General features: G+C 40.9%; 1 protein-coding gene across 3 annotated transcripts in view; it reads left to right on the top strand.

The window, feature by feature from the left end:
* The window catches only part of CFAP61 (cilia and flagella associated protein 61), a 423,133-nt gene extending 404,099 nt beyond the window's left edge, over positions 1–19,034 (top strand). For 2 of the 3 annotated variants that reach the window (XM_073672462.1, XM_073672463.1), the window contains 2 exons: positions 1,595–1,685; positions 18,489–19,034. In XM_073672462.1, coding sequence (XP_073528563.1) covers positions 1,595–1,685; positions 18,489–18,689 — 292 coding nt within the window. In that variant the 3' untranslated portion in view covers positions 18,690–19,034. The remainder of the gene's footprint in view (positions 1–1,594; positions 1,686–18,488) is intronic. The other variant, XM_073672461.1, reaches the window with a different exon arrangement.
* Positions 19,035–19,323: the final 289 nt, after the last annotated feature.

Raw genomic sequence — 19,323 nt, 5'->3', positions numbered from 1 at the left:
CATCGCCATCATTTTCGGAGGACGTTCCTTTGAAGTGTCACCATGTCCATCACTATTGTTTTATTTTTATCCTATAAAGAGCCTAAACAGGAAAATTCTCACAAGCTGCTGTATGTCAAGTGTATGAAAAATTGTTTATTTTCCACCAGAAAACTCAGATAATTTTTATCCGTATTATCACCTGTATTACATCCATGTGTCATCCGTGTGTCTCCATTTTTTACATCCACATGTCATCCGTGTGTCTCCGTTTTTTACATCCACGTGTCATTCTTGTGCGTTTTTTACATCCGTGTGACATCTGTATTTATATGTTAATACAAATACAGAGATTATGTTAAGAATAACAATGTAGTCATACAAATCTGATTCTATAGGTATTATCTGTATGGGATCTGATTTTTTTTTTTTTTGCGCAACCTTAAACTTCAATAGGCCAGTCTCATCTGAAATATGGAAGAAAATTGTGCAGGCTGCGATTTTTGCATACGGACACTCAGTGAATGTGAATAAAATGTAATCTACACAGCCATATTGAATACAATGGGTCAGTGTGCTGTCAGCGTGTTATAGGTGTGCGGTCCAATTTTACCTCTGACAGCAGACGTCCATACAATGCGCTCGTGTGAACGAGTCCTATTAGAGACGAGAGCGATGCGGGAGAATTTGCTAATTCCCATTCATACTAACCTCCTTATGGAAGCGGATATACTTATCCTCATACTAATTAGACCTCCTGTATATTTACAAGGCCGCTAATACAGTCAGTTTTATCTGGTAATTGAGGGTTTGCATGTACAGGACTTGAAGGATGTCGCTTTATTAAGTAAATATATTATAATTAAATAGTAGTTGAGTTGTTTTCAGGACACTGAATATTGATTTATCACTTAGTAATTATCAGGAAAAAAACAAACAAATCTGCCCCTCATTATGAGCAAAAAAGTGTCAATGAAGCCCCTCTATGAGGGTTATATCTCACATTGTGTCTGCATGACCGTCCGCCAGGACTTGTGGTTACAGACCTGGAAGCACACATGTTTGTACATGCATTATAATGCTTATATAACGGATAGCTGGCACAAAACTAGAAAGTTGTGAATTAGAGGAGCAATGCGGCTCTGCGGCACTACGGCGGCCTGTTTTTCTGTCATGTATTAATCCTCAGACCTTAATGCTGAACAACATTTGTGTCATTGTCTACACAAATTTAATTTGTTTATGCACCAGTTCAGTTAATCCTACAATCTGCTTTTCTCAAATGAGACCGGATAATGGAGACATGGTCCCTCACAGGTCTTCAGGCTTTTAAATTCTGATAAAATCAGGATTCTTCACTGGGTCTTGCTACAGCTCTGAATTAAGCCACTTTAAATGTAATTACCAGAGCTGGCTGTACATCAGGAACATCCATTAAAAAAATTGATTGACCATGCTGTTATGGGGAGGCATTTTATGAACAAACGATCCTGATGGGCCCTGAGCTGTAAATTATGAAAGCAAAAAAAAAGGGGGAAAAAAATCAGGTAAATACTTTATTAGCTGTTAATGAAAGGTTCACTGGATAACTCAATTTCTTCTTCTTTTCAAACAGCTACTTCATGGAAGCGTGGTGCATGGCCATCTATCACGATCGCTTTATTGATTTCCAGCAAGAGGTGCGCGAAATCCTAGCATCCAAGAAAGTAAGAAAAATCACTAATATCTCCTGTTCTCTAAGAGGCGTAACTTTGTCCTAGTGCTTCACAGCTCGTTAGGACAGGCCACTTTGTTCTGGATTATGTGAGCCTGCAGCAATACATATTAGCTTCAGACTAACATAATTATATAGAGATTTTGCTGTGAGATGGATAAACTCACAAATGTGGATGGTTTTGATGAATTCTCTATAGCAGGAGATGCTTCAGAAAAACGTACATGCTTCATAAATTTGTATATTGTTAAAAGGAAACTTACCTGCAGTTTAAACAAACTTTGCATAAATCAATATTCCAGGTGACTATGATATATTGTAATATACAGTACAGACCAAAAGTTTGGACACACCTCATTTAGAGATTTTTCTGTATTTTCATGACTATGAAAATTGTACATTCACACTGAAGGCATCAAAACTATGAATTAACACATGTGGAATTATATACTTATCAAAAAAGTGTGAAACAACTGAAAATATGTCTTATATTCTAGGTTCATCAAAGTAGCCACCTTTTGCTTTGATGACTGCTTTGCACACTCTTGGTATTTTCTTGATGAGCTTCAAGAGATAGTCACCGGAAATGGTTTTCACTTCACAGGTGTGCCCTGTCAGGTTTAATAAGTGGGATTTCTTGCCTTATAAATGGGGTTGGGACCATCAGTTGTGTTGTGCAGAAGTCTGGTGGATACACAGTTGATAGTCCTACTGAATAGACTGTTAGAATTTGTATTATGGCAAGAAAAAAGCAGCTAAGTAAAGAAAAACGAGTGGCCATCATTACTTTAAGAAATGAAGGTCAGTCAGTGCGAAAAATTGGGCAAACTTTGAAAGTGTCCCCAAGTGCAGTTGCAAAAACCATCAAGCGCTACAAAGAAACTGACTCACATTAGGACCGCCCCAGGAAAGGAAGACCAAGAGTCACCTCTGCTTCTGAGGATAAGTTTATCCGAGTCACCAGCCTCAGAAATCGCAGGTTAACAGCAGCTCAGAATAGAGACCAGGTCAATACCACACAGAGTTCTAGCAGCAGACACATCTCTTCAACAACTGTTAAGAGGAGACTTTGTGCAGCAGGCCTTCATGGTAAAATAGCTGCTAGGAAACCACTGCTAAGGACAGGCAACAAGCAGAAGAGACTTGTTTGGGCTAAAGAACACAAGGAATAGACATTAGACCAGTGGAAATCTGTGCTTTGGTCTGATGAGTCCAAATTTGAGATCTTTGGTTCCAACCACTGTGTCTTTGTGCGACGCAGAAAAGGTGAACACATGGACTCTACATGCCTGGTTCCCACCGTGAAGCATGGAGGAGGAGATGTGATGGTGTGGGGGTGCTTTGCTGGTGACACTGTTGGGGATTTATTCAAAACTGAAGGCATACTGAACCTGCATGGCTACCACAGCATCTAGCAGCGGCATGCTCTTCCATCCGGTTTGCGTTTAGTCGTCAGCAGTCATCAAAGCAAAAGGTGGCTACTTTGAAGAACCTAGAATATAAGACATATTTTCAGTTGTTTCACACTTTTTTGTTAAGTATATAATTCCACATGTGTTAATTCATAGTTTTGATGCCTTCAGTGTGAATGTACAATATTCATAGTCATGAAAATACAGAAAAATCTTTAAATGAGAAGGTGTGTCCAAACTTTTGGTCTGTACTGTATCTTATCAAGATATTCTGCTTACTTCCCCACTTATGAAACACATTTTCCCCTTCCTCTACTTCCTTAACTTGTCATCCTCTCTAAAATAAACAGCTCATCTCTTCTTCCTCAAGACAAGACTGACTGCCAGCAACGTGAGGTATCATATTATATTCTATGGAAAAAGGAAGAGTGAAGAGCAGAGTGAGAAAACAAGCTTAGGGGACACATAAAGATTGTGCTGAGCTTTCTAACAAGCCTTTTACATCACCCCATAGCTGGATTCACATCTGCACAGCTCAGTACTGCTGTATAATTTCCTCTAAGTTACGGCTGCTTTGTGTGTATGATTACTAAGGAAAGAAGAGCAAGAATCCATTTGTGTGCTGTTTATGGAAGACATCACAGCTGCTAGTCTTCTCCCACAAGCTCATAGTTAAATGCAGAAGATGTGGTCAGCAGAGGGGAAAACTGGTGAAAATACATGATATAAGTCATATGATGGCCAAGGATAGTGTTATTCTCATGGGCACACACAAGACAGATCATTCTGAAACGTTACTTTAAAGTAGTTTACTTCATAAGTAGTGCTTGTTGAAAATCATTATATCCAATGGAGCCCCTCCCTCAAAAAACTAATAACCTGTTGGAAATCCAGACTTCTCAATAGTTATTCAAAGGATCACCTATTAATGATAATGGCACCGAGTGATCTGATGGATCTATGCGTCTCCCTGCTTCCTTATCTGCCATTTAACGCTCCCCCATTGATTGACATCTTTGTGCCACCATCTACCTCCACAATTTCCAATGCCGATGACCTCTTCCCAATAATTGATCTCTCAGCCAAGTGGTAAATGAACACAAATTCCTCCTGTTCCAGGTGGCTTAAGGTTTGCCAGTACAAGGCAATAGCCATGAGGGCACCATATTAACCTCATGTAGTATCTGGTCTCATGAATCCCTTGCCAGAGCCCTCTTCTTAGTGGCACGTGTACAGTTTTAGAGGGTGTAGAAATAGTAGCCGGAGCTCTGCCACATAAGATGACACCAGCATTATAAATGCCATTTGGCAGGTGGAGGTCCTTGTTACAGATTTTGCAGTATGGCCAAGTTATAGCTTTGCTTTTCGGCACCATATCTCTTTTTGATCCCTATAGTCATGCCGTACTTTCATACTTGTTGAGGTCTTGGAATGATGTTACCTGTCCATCCTTGCGAAGAAGTTCAGGGAAATCAGTTTCAGAGTAACTGTTGTACTTTGCTGCCGTGTCTAGGTTTTGTTGCAGGTCACATCTGATCCACATAATAACTAATTTCTCCCACTACCAGGACCGTCACCATACAAACATGATTATATAGCTTGTGTTATTGTTGTGTGACCTGACATGGATAAGATAATTGGAATAGTGGTACTTTGAAAGGACAGGAAAGTAAAAAGTACAAGAAACCCCCAAAAATGGAACATTTCCTTCTCTGTCATAACAGATATGAGTTTTATCTGACCTCCATGACCTATTGACTGAGAAGAGAAATTATTGACATAAGTCAAGCCACCTATAAAAAACTTTTATTTCACAATCTTATTTAAAATGAAAATCTGGGTACATTTTCCCATATTATTAAAATATTCCTTCTAGGGGCATATACTATACCAGCGCTATTAATTCCTTCACTGTATACCCTCAAGTACAAGTTTTCAAGATTCTCAATTCACTAAAAGGCATTTTAAGAGAACCTGTCATGTTGTACATGGATTTTGGTCTATAGACGGCATGGTATAGAGAAGAAGCTGAGCAAAATAATATATTGGTTTGTTGCACAAGATTCTGTATAGCTAGTATTTTATTCACTGAAATCTCTGGTGTTTGTATACCTAGCAGTCCAGTGGGCGGTCCTATTCAGTAATTGACAGCTATTGCTGCATGCACAGTCATACAAGGGCAGACTAAAATCCCTGAATAGGAATCAAGCATACAAACAGAGGGGATTTAAATGAATAAAATGCAAATTTTACTGAAATTTCTCACAAAAATGTATATTAGTTTGATCAGCTCATCCTGCTCTTTGACATCCCATTTGCAGATCAGGTACCATGATAAGTATTACAGGTTTGCTTCCACAGCATATGAAATAATATGACTGGGCTGTACTGGAGAAGTTGCCAAAAAGGCATCCCCTTCTCTAACTTCATTTCCTATTTTGCAGCTATTAACTGAAATCTGATCTTACAGATTTTTTGCTCTGCTCACCACCTACATTCATTTGACTTGTTGCCTCTTTTTTGCCTTCTGCATTTGGAACTAGACTCGTGTGCACAGGGCAGCGGAGCAAGACGTGTGGGAGGTGCAGCTTCCGCCAATAGCTGCAGTGCAGGAAGTCTGGGAGGTACAGCGTCCGCCAATAGTTGCAGTGCAGGAAGTCTGGGAGGTGCAGCTCCCTCCAATAGCTGCAGTGCAGGAAGTCTGGGAGGAGCAGCCCCCTCTGCAGGAAGTCTGGGAGGTGCAGCTCCCTCCAATAGCTGCAGTGCTGGAAGTCTGGGAGGTGCAGCTCCCTCCAATAGCTGCAGAGCAGGAAGTCTGGGAGGTGCAGCTCCCTCCAATAGCTGCAGTGCTGGAAGTCTGGGAGGTGCAGCTCCCTCCAATAGCTGCAGTGCAGGAAGTCTGGGAGGTGCAGCATCTGCCAATAGCTGCAGTGCAGGAAGTCTGGGAGGTGCAGCATCTGCCAATAGCTGCGGTGCAAGAAGTGATGTTACAGAAGAGCATCATTTTGGTCACGTCTGTGCCGCTTAGTTACATCCAACCATTTTATTGCCTGTGGTGTCTAAAGCCTATATATTGTTGAAACCAGAGTTTACATACACTATATAAAAATACACATATGCATGTTTTCTCAATATCTGACATGAAATCAGAATAAACCTTTCTCGTTTTAGGTCAATTAGGATTACCATAATTTTTAATATTTACCAAATGTCAGAATAATGAGAGAGAATGTTTTAAGGCATTTTTATTACTTACAGCAAAGTAAAAAGTTTACATACACTAAGATTACAATGCCTTTAAACAATTCTGGACTGCCCATATGATGATGTCATGTGTTTGGAAGCTTCTGATAGGTTCTTTGGCAATATTTGAGTTAATTAGAGACACACCTGTAGATGTGTTTTAATGCACACCTGAAACACACTGCTTCTTTGTGTAGCATCATGGGAAAGTCTAAAGAAATCAGCCAAGATATAAGGAAGAGAATTGTGGACTTGCACAAGTCTGGCTCATTCTTGACTACAATTTCAAGATATCTGAAGGTGCCTTATTCATCTGTACAAACAATTATACGCAAGTACAAACTAGATGGGAATATCCAGCCATCATACCGCTCAGGAAGGACATGGGTTCTGTGTCCCAGAGATGAACGTGCTTTGGTCCCACATGTGCATATCAATCCAAGGACAAAAGCAAAAGACCTTGTGAAGATGAAGGCAGAAGCCGGTAAGATTGTGTCAATAACCACAGTGAAACAAGTACTGTATCAACATGGGCTAAAAGGCCACTCTGCCAGGAAGAAGCCATTACTCCAAAAGAAACAGAAAAAAGCCAGATTAATGTTTGCAAATGCACACAGGAAAAAAAGACTAATTTTTGGAGACATGTCCTGTGGTCTGATGAAACTAAAACTGAACTTTTTGGGAATAATGACCATTGTTACGTTTGGAGGAAAAAGAGAGAAGCTTGGAAGCCTAAGAACACCATCCCAACTGTGAAACACAGTGGTGGCAGCATCTTGTTGTGGGGTTGTTTTGCTGCAGGAGGGACTGGTGCACTTCACAAAATAGATGGCATCATGAGAAAAGAAGATTATGTGCCAATACTGAAGCAACATCTGAAGACATCAGCCAGGAAGTTAAAGCTTGGGCCAAAATGGGTCTTTCAAGTGGACAATGACCTGAAGCATACTGACAAAATGGTAACGAAGTGGCTTAAGGACACCAAAGTCAATGTTTTGGAGTGGCCATCACAAAGCCCTGATCTCAATCCTATTGAAAATGTATGGGCAAAGCTGAAAAGGCAGGTGCGAGCAAGGCGACCTACAAACCTGGACCAGTTACACCAGTTTTGTCAGGAGGAATGGGCCCAAATTCCCACCAGCTATTGTGAGAAGCTTGTGGAAGGATCTCCCAAAAGTTTGACCTCAGTCATTCAGTTTAAGGGCAATGGTACCAAATACTAATGAAATGTATGTAAACTTTTGACTTTGCAGTAAGTAATATAAATGCCTTAAAACATTCTCTCTCATTACTCTGGCTTTTGGCAAATATTAAAAATGATGGTAATCCTAGCAGACCTAACACGGGAAAGGTTTATTCTGATTTCATGTCAGATATTGAGAAAAACATGTATATGTGTCTTTTTATATAGTGTATGTAAACTTCTGGTTTCAACTGTATATTGTACCAAGCAACTTGTAAAATCACATTTAAGGGACCCGACTTAAAGAATAAATGTCACTGGTGTAATAAATGACACTAGTAGCTACATTTCTGGAGTTTGATTTGAACGTGCAGCTGTAAGGAAAACAAGAACATATATGAGGTGCTGATAAAGTGTGTGCACCCCCGCCATACAGCACCCAGAGCTACAATTTCTGGACTTCATACTGTCTTAACCAGCTGACTACAACTGGAGCATTATATTGTGAACGGCTACTAAGTTCACCTTTGTTAAAGCTGCTCTGTAAAGTGTTTCTGCCTCCTGATAGGTGAACCTATATACTAATACCATGTGATTAAACTAAGCTATGAAAAGAGCTTCTCGATACATTTATATATGAATGAACTCACTTTTCATCTTCCTTTTGATGGCAGTGGTTCTTTAAATGTTCAGCAATAACAAAGGGTAAAAGTCTAATACAGATGGAACAATTTGGCACCCATTCTTCACAATAAAACATAGGGGTCATTAGTATAGAGTTACATGTGCTTATTCCTAAATGGGAAACATCATTAAGTGGAGAGCAGTATGGCTTTTAGCAGTAATTAAGGTTTCTGAAATGTTTTCCAGTGTGAAAACGAAAATATGTCATCAGAGCCAATTGGAAACATTGCGGGCAGATTTCGGTGAAGTCAGATGATGATTTATTACAGGGATGAATCCATTGCTACCTGTTGCAGAGATGGTGATGGAGAAGGCTATAGACTTGCCCAAGCAGATTAGCGTTTTTAGTAATATGCCAGCTGCACATGGGCGGCACATGGGCTTCACATGGGCTGCACATGGGCTTCACATGGGCTGCACATGGGCTGCACATGGGCTTCACATGGGCTTCACATGGGCTGCACATGGGCTGCACATGGGCTTCACATGGGCTGCACATGGGCTTCACATGGGCTGCACATGGGCTTCACATGGGCTTCACATGGGCTGCACATGGGCTTCACATGGGCTGCACATGGGCTTCACATGGGCTGCACATGGGCTTCACATGAGCTGCACATGGGCTGCACATGGGCTTCACATGAGCTGCACATGAGCTGCACATGGGCTTCACATGGGATGCACATGGGCTGCACATGGGCTGCACATGGGCTTCACATGGGCTGCACATGGGCTGCACATGGGCTGCACATGGGCTTCACATGGCCTGCACATGGCCTACACATGGCCTACACATGGGCTTCACATGGGCTGCACATGGGCTTCACATGGGCTGCACATGGGCTTCACATGGGCTGCACATGGGCTTCACATGGGCTGCACATGGGCTTCACATGGGCTGCACATGGGCTTCACATGAGCTGCACATGGGCTTCACATGAGCTGCACATGGGCTTCACATGGGCTGCACATGGGCTTCACATGGGCTGCACATGGGCTTCACATGGGCTGCACATGGGCTGCACATGGGCTTCACTATTGGACTATTCTGGTCCAAATGGTGTATCACATATTTATTGATGGGTAGATCAGTGTGGGACCCATAGTTTGGACTCTCCCGGCAGCACGTCTGCAGCTTAGAGGAGCTACATCCACTTTGCGCTCTATTAAGTCTATGGCACTGAAGATACACATATATCAAGCATAGCAGCAGGACGTATGCTACTCCTCATTGCAGCAATTTTGTGGCCAGAGGAAAACAGTAAAACAAGCCGTGGATCCCACACTGATCTAAAGACCAAATTACATGGGCAAATAATTGACAAACATGCATAAGAACACTTGTTCCCTATCATTGACTCATGTTAGCATGAAGATGATCAGCGATCAAACAAGCAAAACGCTCATTCATGGGCTGCTTATATAATTCATGATCGTTGTCGGTAGCAGATTGCCCCATATAACCAGGGGGATATGTTACTGAAACCATGCATGCTGCATGAGGACAGAACATTACTTCTGTCCCCACCCAGGATTATTGGCCTGTGTGAACAGTGAAATAAATGAGTAACATGTATATAGTCAAAGAATACTGGCTTTGTCCATATAAATAGGCCCTAAAGGAATTGTCCGGCCTTAGGCTACAAGTCTGCAGTCACTCAATGTGACTGCAGCCTTGTGAATCCTCACATCGTGTGTAATGGGAGCGGCGGGCGTGTGGCCGCAAGTATGTGAATTGTATACATGCGGTCACATGCTAGACTAGATGTGCGCGACCTTGTTCAATGCTAATATATTAAGGAGGCCGGACACAGTCTAGTCGGAATGTGGCATACATATAAATCGCATACTTGTGGTCACATGACTGCCCTCTCCCGGAGAATCCTCACAGTGCTCAGTGTACGTGATGTGATGATTCACAAGTCTGCAGTCACATAGAGCACATAGAATGACTGCTGACTTGTAGTTTAAGATCAGACAACCTTTTTAACAGTTTTCCCTATATAAAAAATAGGTGGTATTTAGACTGAAATACCCCTTTAAACAGGACCGGTCACCAAGTAAAAAAGTGGCCAGCTTTTGCACCTATTTTATTTTGATCCCCTGAATTTTCTGATTTTATTTATTCCGTCATATGGTTCCAGGGATATGGGCCATTTTACTTGGTATTGATGTTTATAGTCTTTACTAAGAGGTGAGGCTAACGGTAATGCTGTAGAGCAGCCTAAAGACACGTCCCCAGAGAATCCTGTGAGCCACGCCCCATTGTAAAGACCATAAAAATTAGCACTGTATATATATATATAAAAAACAACAACTCATGTCTCTAGAATCGTATGGCGGATTTAAAAAAGAAAAAACAAACAAAAAGCAGAATACTCAGGAGAGTAATGTGAATAAAAAAAGAACAAAAACTGGCCACTGTTGACCTGGTGACACGTCCTCATTAAAGAGAAAATATAAATTAGATTCAGAATGATCAAAATGCTACAAATGCACCCCAAAGAGTTTGTAAGTAAAATGACCATGTGCCCATTGAGCACCCCTCTCTATTGCCAGTCATGACTTCCTTGGTAACATATCACTAATCATGACATGACTTCTTATTTAGGAAATATTAGCCTTAATGCATGCGGACAAGCCATGACCTATACATACATTGTATTATTCGGATGGTGCCAGAAAGGTGCGGATCTTTTGTGCACAGGATGTGATTAGGGGTCAGGTATTGGGTTCTTACTATTTGCTAATATGGCAGTGAAGGTGCCCATGTGCACACACAAGAACGTCAGCTAATCCTCTCAGATAGCCACAGCCACCAAGCACATTTAGCTCCTGCTGTGAAGATGCTGGACCAGCTGCCTCCACGTCTGATGCCAGCTATTACCATCCTCTTGGTAGTACATGCGGATGTTCAGCTTGCTGCCTCCCTTGAGACATAGTCATTTTTACAGAGCAGCCAAGCATCCTTTATTAGAGGGACGGTGATCCCAAATCTCTACATTTGTAATGCAGGACTGAGCATTTGCTATCCTGAGGACAAAGATGAATAACACTTTGTTTCCCTGTCTCAGAAATGACTGCACAGTCCCATCTATTTCTGTAGTTTACAGTCAGCCATCGCACTGTGGATACTTAAGGCACTAATCCAGTCACTTTTAATAGCGTGCACTTTCCGTCTGACTCCTGTACATGTTAATGCATTTTTTTTCTTTCTCTCCAGATTTTTATATCCTTCATTTACCTCTTTCTGGTGAGATTTCATTAGATTCAGTGCGTTTTATTCTATGTCAGCACAATGATAAAAAAATGATTGGGATAAAATATCTGCATCAGTTCCATGAACTCAATAATTTTTTTGCATTTAGAAAAATATCAATTTTGGGATCTCCCAGAATGAATCGCACACATCGGAGATCCAGTGACATCCTTGCTCTTTTATGTACTAGACATTTAACCCATGGTCCACCTGCTGGAAGTTGAGTAGATGCATCATCCTTGCCCTTTACCCTTATTGTCTGTAGTTGATGGTTGCAACTCAAAACCAGGACCGTTTCCTACAAAATGTTCATTTCCTTCTGTTCTGTGTCAAAACCCATAATAGTTGTAGACGTTAATGCATTTTCTGTCACTGTTTCCCCATCTTCCCCAAACAGGTTCTTCCTTTATGTTTTATCACAGATATGTTAAACATAGCCCCGGGCGTGCACACAGCCATCTCCAGCCGGCCTCTATACTCCCTGATCCTCTGCTTTGACTATCAATTAGGCATATTCCGCGTGCTGATAAACTCTTATTATTTCACTATTGCACCTTTTATACACTTGCATTCTGTGACTTGAGGGCCAAGGATTAATTTTCACTCATGTTTTTATTGTTTCTTGTTAGTTTTGCCGAGACCTTTTACGTAGTGCCAAGATACTTACTATATTGTTAGATCCATCGGAAATTCTGAAAAATAGTCTTGTCTTCATGGTATAGTTATTCCCTGTGTCCTTTCAGTGAAGGAGAAGAAAAGAAGATGAAGAAATTGTTATATCCTTTTCTCCTTTTATGCAGAAATAAAGCAAGGAAACACATAAACTGTTCATCTCTTTTCCCAAAAAAGTGAAAAAAAAGTTGTATGTTCCCCAAAATGCTACCAGTGAAAACTGCTTGGGTCAGCAACCTCAACTGAATAATAAAAAAAAATGATGGTGTTCAGAATTTGGCAATGGAAGAAAATCCCCAAAACTTGATAGTTTTTCAAAAGGAGCTCAGTGAAGACACGGCAAAGGATTGGCTAGGTATCACAAAGACGTATTCATCAATGGCTAATCACAGAATTTTGTCGTTTGTGGTGTGTAGGTACAACAGATCACACCCGGTGCTTGTGACAGTTATAAAATACTTTATATTTTACTATGTGTGGAGTCATAAGAAAAACTAAGTACACCCTAATGGAATTCTATCATTTTACAAATCAAGGCATAATGAAAGAAAAAACAAAACATCTGGTCCTTAGGTCTTACAATTAGGTAAATACAGATGAACACATGACAGTTTTATACCGTGTTATTATTTAACAAAAACTAGTCCCAAATCTAGAAGCAGTGTGAGAAAAAATGAGTACACCCCAAGAATCAATAGATTGTAGAAGGCTGACTTTTATCAGTCTCTCACATCGTTTTGGAGTAAATTTGGCCCACTCTTCTTTACAACGTTGCTTAAGTTCATTGGGGTCTTGTGGGCATTCAGTTAAGCAAAGTTCTTTTAAGGTCTCACAACAGCATTTCAGTTGTGTTGAGGTCTGCACTGTGACTGGGCCATTGTACAAATTGATTGTTTCTTTTTTTCAGCCATTCTGCTGTAGATTTGCTGCGTGCTTGGGATCATTTTCTGTTGCATCACCCAGTTTAGGCCAAGCTTTAGGTGTTGGATGGATGGCGTCACATTTGATTATAGAATACTTGGGTATTTGGTACAGTGGAGTTCATGGTTGACTCAATAGCTGGAAGTTTCCCAGGTCCTGTGGCTGCAAAGCAAGCCCAAATCATCACCCTCTCCACCACCATGCTTGACAGTTGGTATGAGACATTTGTGCTGATATGCTGTTTGGTTATTGCCAAGTGTGGCGCAGGGCATTATAGCCAAACATCTTCGTTTGGTCTCATCTATCCAAAGAACATTGTTCCAGAAGTCTTGTGCTTTGATCAGGTTCAACTGTACAAACTTCACACGTGATGCTATGTTCTTTTTAAAAAGAGGCTTTTTACTGGTTAGCTGTCCAAACAAGCCATGCTTGTTTAGTTTTTATCTAATTGTACTGTCATGAACTTGAACATTTAACATGCTAACAGGCCTTTAGAGTCGGAGCTGTAGCTCTTTGTTGTTTCTCTGAGCATTGCACAGTCTGACCTTGGGGTGAATTTGCTGAGATGTCCTCCATTGGGAAGATTTTCAAGTTGTCAACTGTCTTGAATGTATTCAACTGGTGAATAATCTTTTTCATTGTAAAATTATAGTCTCCAAATTGGAGAAAGAATTTTCCAGCTCAAAACTTCGGGCCCTCATTGTTTTCAATGGGGTTCAGGTTCTGGTTCAAGTTCCGGTACCCAAATCGAACTTTGGAATAAAGTTCGGATCGGGTACCAGAACCCGAACGTCCACAGGTCTGCTCATCCCTATGCTTCCCAGATTGATGGACAACAATATTTGCTTCTCTAAAATCATTGCTGATGTCTTACCTCCTTGGCATTGTACTCAGATTAAAAAATAAAAGAAAAACAAGTTGCAGTTAATTTATATTTCCTGCCACAGTAGTCTGTCCAGTTAACTAGTTTAGGCCGAGAGTATTACAAAGAGTAACCAGCGTTTTAATTTTTATTTCATAAATCAATAGTATACAGCAAAATATGCAACTTTGTAGTATATCTCACCATATAAATCTGCTTCTTTCTCCTCCAGGTTTGATCTTTCACTCTCAATTTACTGGTAAAATTTGTATTCAGTGAAGACAATTTTTTCCATAACACAGAGAGGAGATGACAGTTGGTGCTGATAAAATTCTATGGCGAGTGGAGGGGAGGAGGAGCTGGAGGCAGATACAGACATTCTGCTGCAAGTTCTCCTGAAATGAGTTACAGTTCTCCATAGAACTTTATGATCACCAACTATCATCTCTTATCTCAGTAATGGGGAAGTCTATTCACTGAAGACAGATTTTACCTGTGAATTTAGAATTTTGAAAGTGAAAGATCAGTCCTAGTAGAGGAAGAAGCAGATTTCTATAAAATACAGTTAGGTCCATATATATTTGGACAGAGACAACATTTTTCTAATTTTGGTTCTAGACATTACCACAATGAATTTTAAACAAAACAATTCAGATGCAGTTGAAGTTCAGACTTTCAGCTTTCATTTGAGGGTATCCACATTAAAATTGGAAGAAGGGTTTAGGAGTTTCAGCTCCTTAACATGTGCCACCCTGTTTTTAAAGGGACCAAAAGTAATTGGACAATTGACTCCAAGGCTATTTCATGGACAGGTGTGGGCAATCCCTTCGTTATGTTATTCTCAATTAAGCAGATAAAAGGCCTGGAGTTGATTTGAGGTGATTTGGAAGATTTTGCTGTGAAGTAAACATGCGGTCAAAGGAGCTCTCCATGCAGGTGAAACAAGCCATCCTTAAGCTGCAAAAACAGAAAAAAAACATCTGAAAAATTGCTACAATATTAGGAGTGGAAAAATCTACAGTTTGGTACATCCTGAGAAAGAAAGAGAGCACTGGTGAACTCATCAATGCAAAAAGAGCTGGGCGCCCACGGAAGACAACAGTGGTGGATGATCGCAGAATAATCTCCATGGTGAAGAGAAACCCCTTCACAACAGCCAACCAAGTGAACAACACTCTCCAGGAGGTAGGCGTATCAATATCCAAATCTACCATAAAGAGAAGACTGCATGAAAGTAAACACAGAGGGTTCACCGCACGGTGCAAGCCACTCATAAGCATCAAGAATAAAAAGGCTAGACTGGACTTTGCTAAAAAACATCTAAAAAAGCCAGCACAGTTCTGGAAGAACATTCTTTGGACAGATGAAACCAAGATCAACCTCTACCAGAATGATGGAAAGAGAAAAGTATGGCGAAGGCGTGGTACAGCACATGATCCAAAGCATACCACATCATCTGTAAAACACGGCGGAGGCAGTGTGATGGCTTGGCATGCATGGCTGCCAGTGGCACTGGGTCACTAGTGTTTATTGATGATGTGACATAGGACAGAAGCAGTCGAATGAATTCTGATGTATTCAGAGCCATACTGTGTGCTCAGATCCAGCCAAATGCAGCCAAACTGATTGGTCGTCGTTTCAGACTACAGATGGACAATGACCCAAAACATAAAGCCAAAGCAACCCAGGAGTTTATTAAAGCAAAGAAGTGGAATATTCTTGAATGGCCAAGTCAGTCACATGATCTCAACCCAATTGAGCATGCATTTCACTTGTTAAAGACTAAACTTCAGACAGAAAGGCCCACAAACAAACAGCAACTGAAAACCACCGCAGTGAATGCCTGGCAGAGCATCAAAAAGGAGGAAACACAGCGTCTGGTGATGTCCATGAGTTCAAGACTTCAGGCAGTCATTGCCAACAAAGGGTTTTCAACCAAGTACATTTTATTTACTATTATTTAATCTGTCCAATTACTTTTGGTCCCTTTAAAAACAGGGTGGCACATGTTAAGGAGCTGAAACTCCTAAACCCTTCATCCAATTTTAATGTGGATACCCTCAAATGAAAGCTGAAAGTCTGAACTTCAACTGCATCTGAATTGTTTTGTTTAAAATTCATTGTGGTAATGTCTAGAACCAAAATTAGAAAAATGTTGTCTCTGTCCAAATATATATGGACCTAACTGTATATTGCAAAGTTTCTTAATTTCATGTGTACTATTATTTTATTAAATACATTATAATGGCAATTACTCTTTTAGAGGAAGCCGTCATGTAAAATAATGTGGTAAATAGCGCTCTGACACTGTGCAGCGCCCATACTGAGAGCCCCGCTGCTGGGAGGAAATTAACTTTATATCCCCTGGCAGCCTCGCTCTTTCAGTCACAGGGCTGGCGCCGCCATGATTTCAGTCACCACTTTGTGCAATGGAAAGCAGCTGCTGTAACCACTCCTTGGCTCTGACTGACAGCCGGCTCAGCATTAGAGCTGGCTGTCAGTCAGTGCAGGGGATGCGGTTACAGCGCCGCTCTCTATACACTGAGCGGTGACTGAAATCGTGACGGTGTCACCCCTGTGACTGAAAGAGCGAGGCTGCCAGGGGATATAAAGTTCATTTTCTCAGAAAGCTATTAGCCTGCAGAATAACTCCATATCTGCAAGTTAATAGCGTTATTTTACATGACAGGTTCCCTTTAAAACACCCTGGTTAACTAGACAGACTCCTGATTTCAATGGTATTGCTAATGGTAATGCTTTTTTTGTGTGGAAATTCCGCTGCTTTTACAATTCAGGTAAAATGATTGAGTGGGCGTAATTGCGTTTTTGTTTTTTTTTCCAATAAAGGCATCATTCACACATCGTAAATTTGTTGCAGATTCTCCACCTGGATTTGGGAGCATAATAGCTGCACCTTATTAAAAATACCAACTAATTAGATGAGATTTCAACAAATTTTATCTACACATTGATGAAAAGTTCTGCAGATATTGACTTGCTGCATGCCAATTCACTGTGCTGGATCAGAGCGGGTCTCACCCTTTGCAATGGAAATGGGGAAATCTGCCCAAAAATCTTCACCAATATCCACAGCATAATATATAATGCGCAGATTGTGATGCTAGAGCTGGGAGTAGAGTGAGCGTATAGTCTGGTTTGGGATTTGAATATTTATTTGATACTAATACAAAGATTGGCCAGGACTGATATTAAAGGAGTTGTCCAGTACTTTTTACAATTGCCCCAATGTACAGCATCTGAAACAACTGATACTGGAAGCCTGTGCTAGCATTTCTTCTGCGGTGTTGCTATCAGTGTGCCAAGAGTGGGAGAAGAGGGTTGCATTGACAATCCAACACAATGGGCAGCACTTTGAACACATTTTATAAGTGGTCATAAACTTGTAAAAAACTCATGAAAGAATAAAGTTACGTTAAAACCAAGCACACCATTGTTTTTCTTATGAAATTATCAATAAGTTTGATGTCACATGACCCTCTTCCCATTGAAAAAAATAAAGTTGGCTCCAAAATGGCCAACTTCAAATGGCCATGGCCATGGTCACCACCCATATGGAAAAGTTTTCCCCCTCCCATATACTAATGTGCCACAAACAGGAAGTTGATATCACCAACCATTCCCATTTAATTTAGGTGTATCCATATAAATGGCCCACCCTGTATTTATCCTGTGGCCATAAGTATTTTCGTAATTACCTTCTGTTGCCACGTGACCCCCAGCTGCAGCCGGCTCTGACATCCGCTGAGGTCATGTGTCAAGTGAGGCGTGACATCAGTGACGCGCTCCCCGCGGTGGATGCTGGGCTGTGGGCGGGGTTACCCCTCACGTCACACCCAGCATCCACCATGCGCTTTCCCTCTCCTCATTCATTGGGAAAACGTGCAGTGGATGCTGGGTGTGACGTGCGGGGAAACCCCGCCCACAGCCCATCAATCAGGGGGAGCACGTCACTGATGTCATGCCCGGCTGCAACCGGAACTTGACAGGACATCAGCAGAAGGAAGAGACGGCTACAGCCAGGGTCACGTGATGCCTGTGAGCGGCCAAGGATATCGCTGCTCACAGGCAAGAAGGACAACAGAAGGTAATTACAAAAATACTTATGGGCACAGGATAAATACATTGGGGCAATTGTAAAAGTAGTGGACAACTTCTTTAATGAAGGAAACCTGAATATTTTAAGAGCTTTGATCTTACGTTCGGGCTCTGTCTGCAATCAGTGAAGGGGTTGCAAATATATTTAGACACTTTTATGTAAGAGTTGACCCTTGAAGAGGCCATTCCCATTTTTCCCTTCTAAGGTAAGCGGCTACAGCACTCTTTTTCATACGATGACCCTATAGTCTTTTCTGGTTTACTATAATAGTTTCACTTTGGAGATAATATAATCTTGTCGTCAGCAAATATAATTTTTGGCACAAAGGTGGTTGGAGGTTTATGCCATTGTTTAGATTGCTGATCATCCGTTTTATATGAGTTAGATAAACTTGTATAGTTTGTTTTACCATATTTAATGAACCTATAACTTGCTTCTGTAGGTGCATGACCAGCCTTCCATGGAGGAATTGGCTCAGAAGGTCACAGATGATGAACTGAACCTTGCGGAAACTCCCCAGAAGTACCTGAGACGCATACTTGAGCAAAATGGATACAAAAATGACATGGAGAGAAGAATCCTGAACTATCTTAATTACAACAGCAACCACTTGTCCATGTTTGCCAGGCCTGGCATAGTATAGCTCTCCGTTTAATACTTGTGCACTTAGTGAGTTTATTTCTGCATTTGCCAAATAAATGTGTATGATTCTCTACAGAGCGTATTCTGCATGTCGGCCTGTAGGGGGAGGCGCTGTCTACTCTCCACTGTTTTGGGAACATACTATTAAATAAACAGAAATATACATTTAATAGGTTTTTGTTTGTTTGCTCACTAGTGTATGTTGTGTCAGAATCAGAATGCCCCAAGTAAAGTCATATATACAGGAATCGAATGCATGTCATTATTAAAACAGGTGCACAACCCTTCATTCTTGTACTATTTAATAACCATTACAACCACCTATGTTTTTTTTTCAAGATTAAACATATGGTGATAAATAAAAACAACTTGTAGCAATGAGTAATTGTTTATATACTGTGCATTTATTAATAGGGGTACACAGCGGCTCGCTCTGGCCCTGCTATCTGATCTGTTTGGATATTCAATATGATCCCAATAATTGTAATACCAAGGTTGTCGGAGCATGGCACGTCTCCAACTGCTGCAAAAACATTGCTACCATGTGATTTCTTTGTATTCTTTCATCTGCCGGATTAGTAGGAATTAACATAATGCTCTGTAACTATTAAAGTACAGTATATTGATTATTTTCC

This window comes from Phyllobates terribilis, unplaced genomic scaffold, assembly GCF_046119375.1.
Source record: "Phyllobates terribilis strain yellow unplaced genomic scaffold, ASM4611937v1 Scaffold_3__8_contigs__length_932513732, whole genome shotgun sequence".
In the NCBI taxonomy this organism is placed as follows: domain Eukaryota; kingdom Metazoa; phylum Chordata; class Amphibia; order Anura; family Dendrobatidae; genus Phyllobates; species Phyllobates terribilis.
This window is presented reverse-complemented; position numbering and strand designations above follow the sequence as displayed.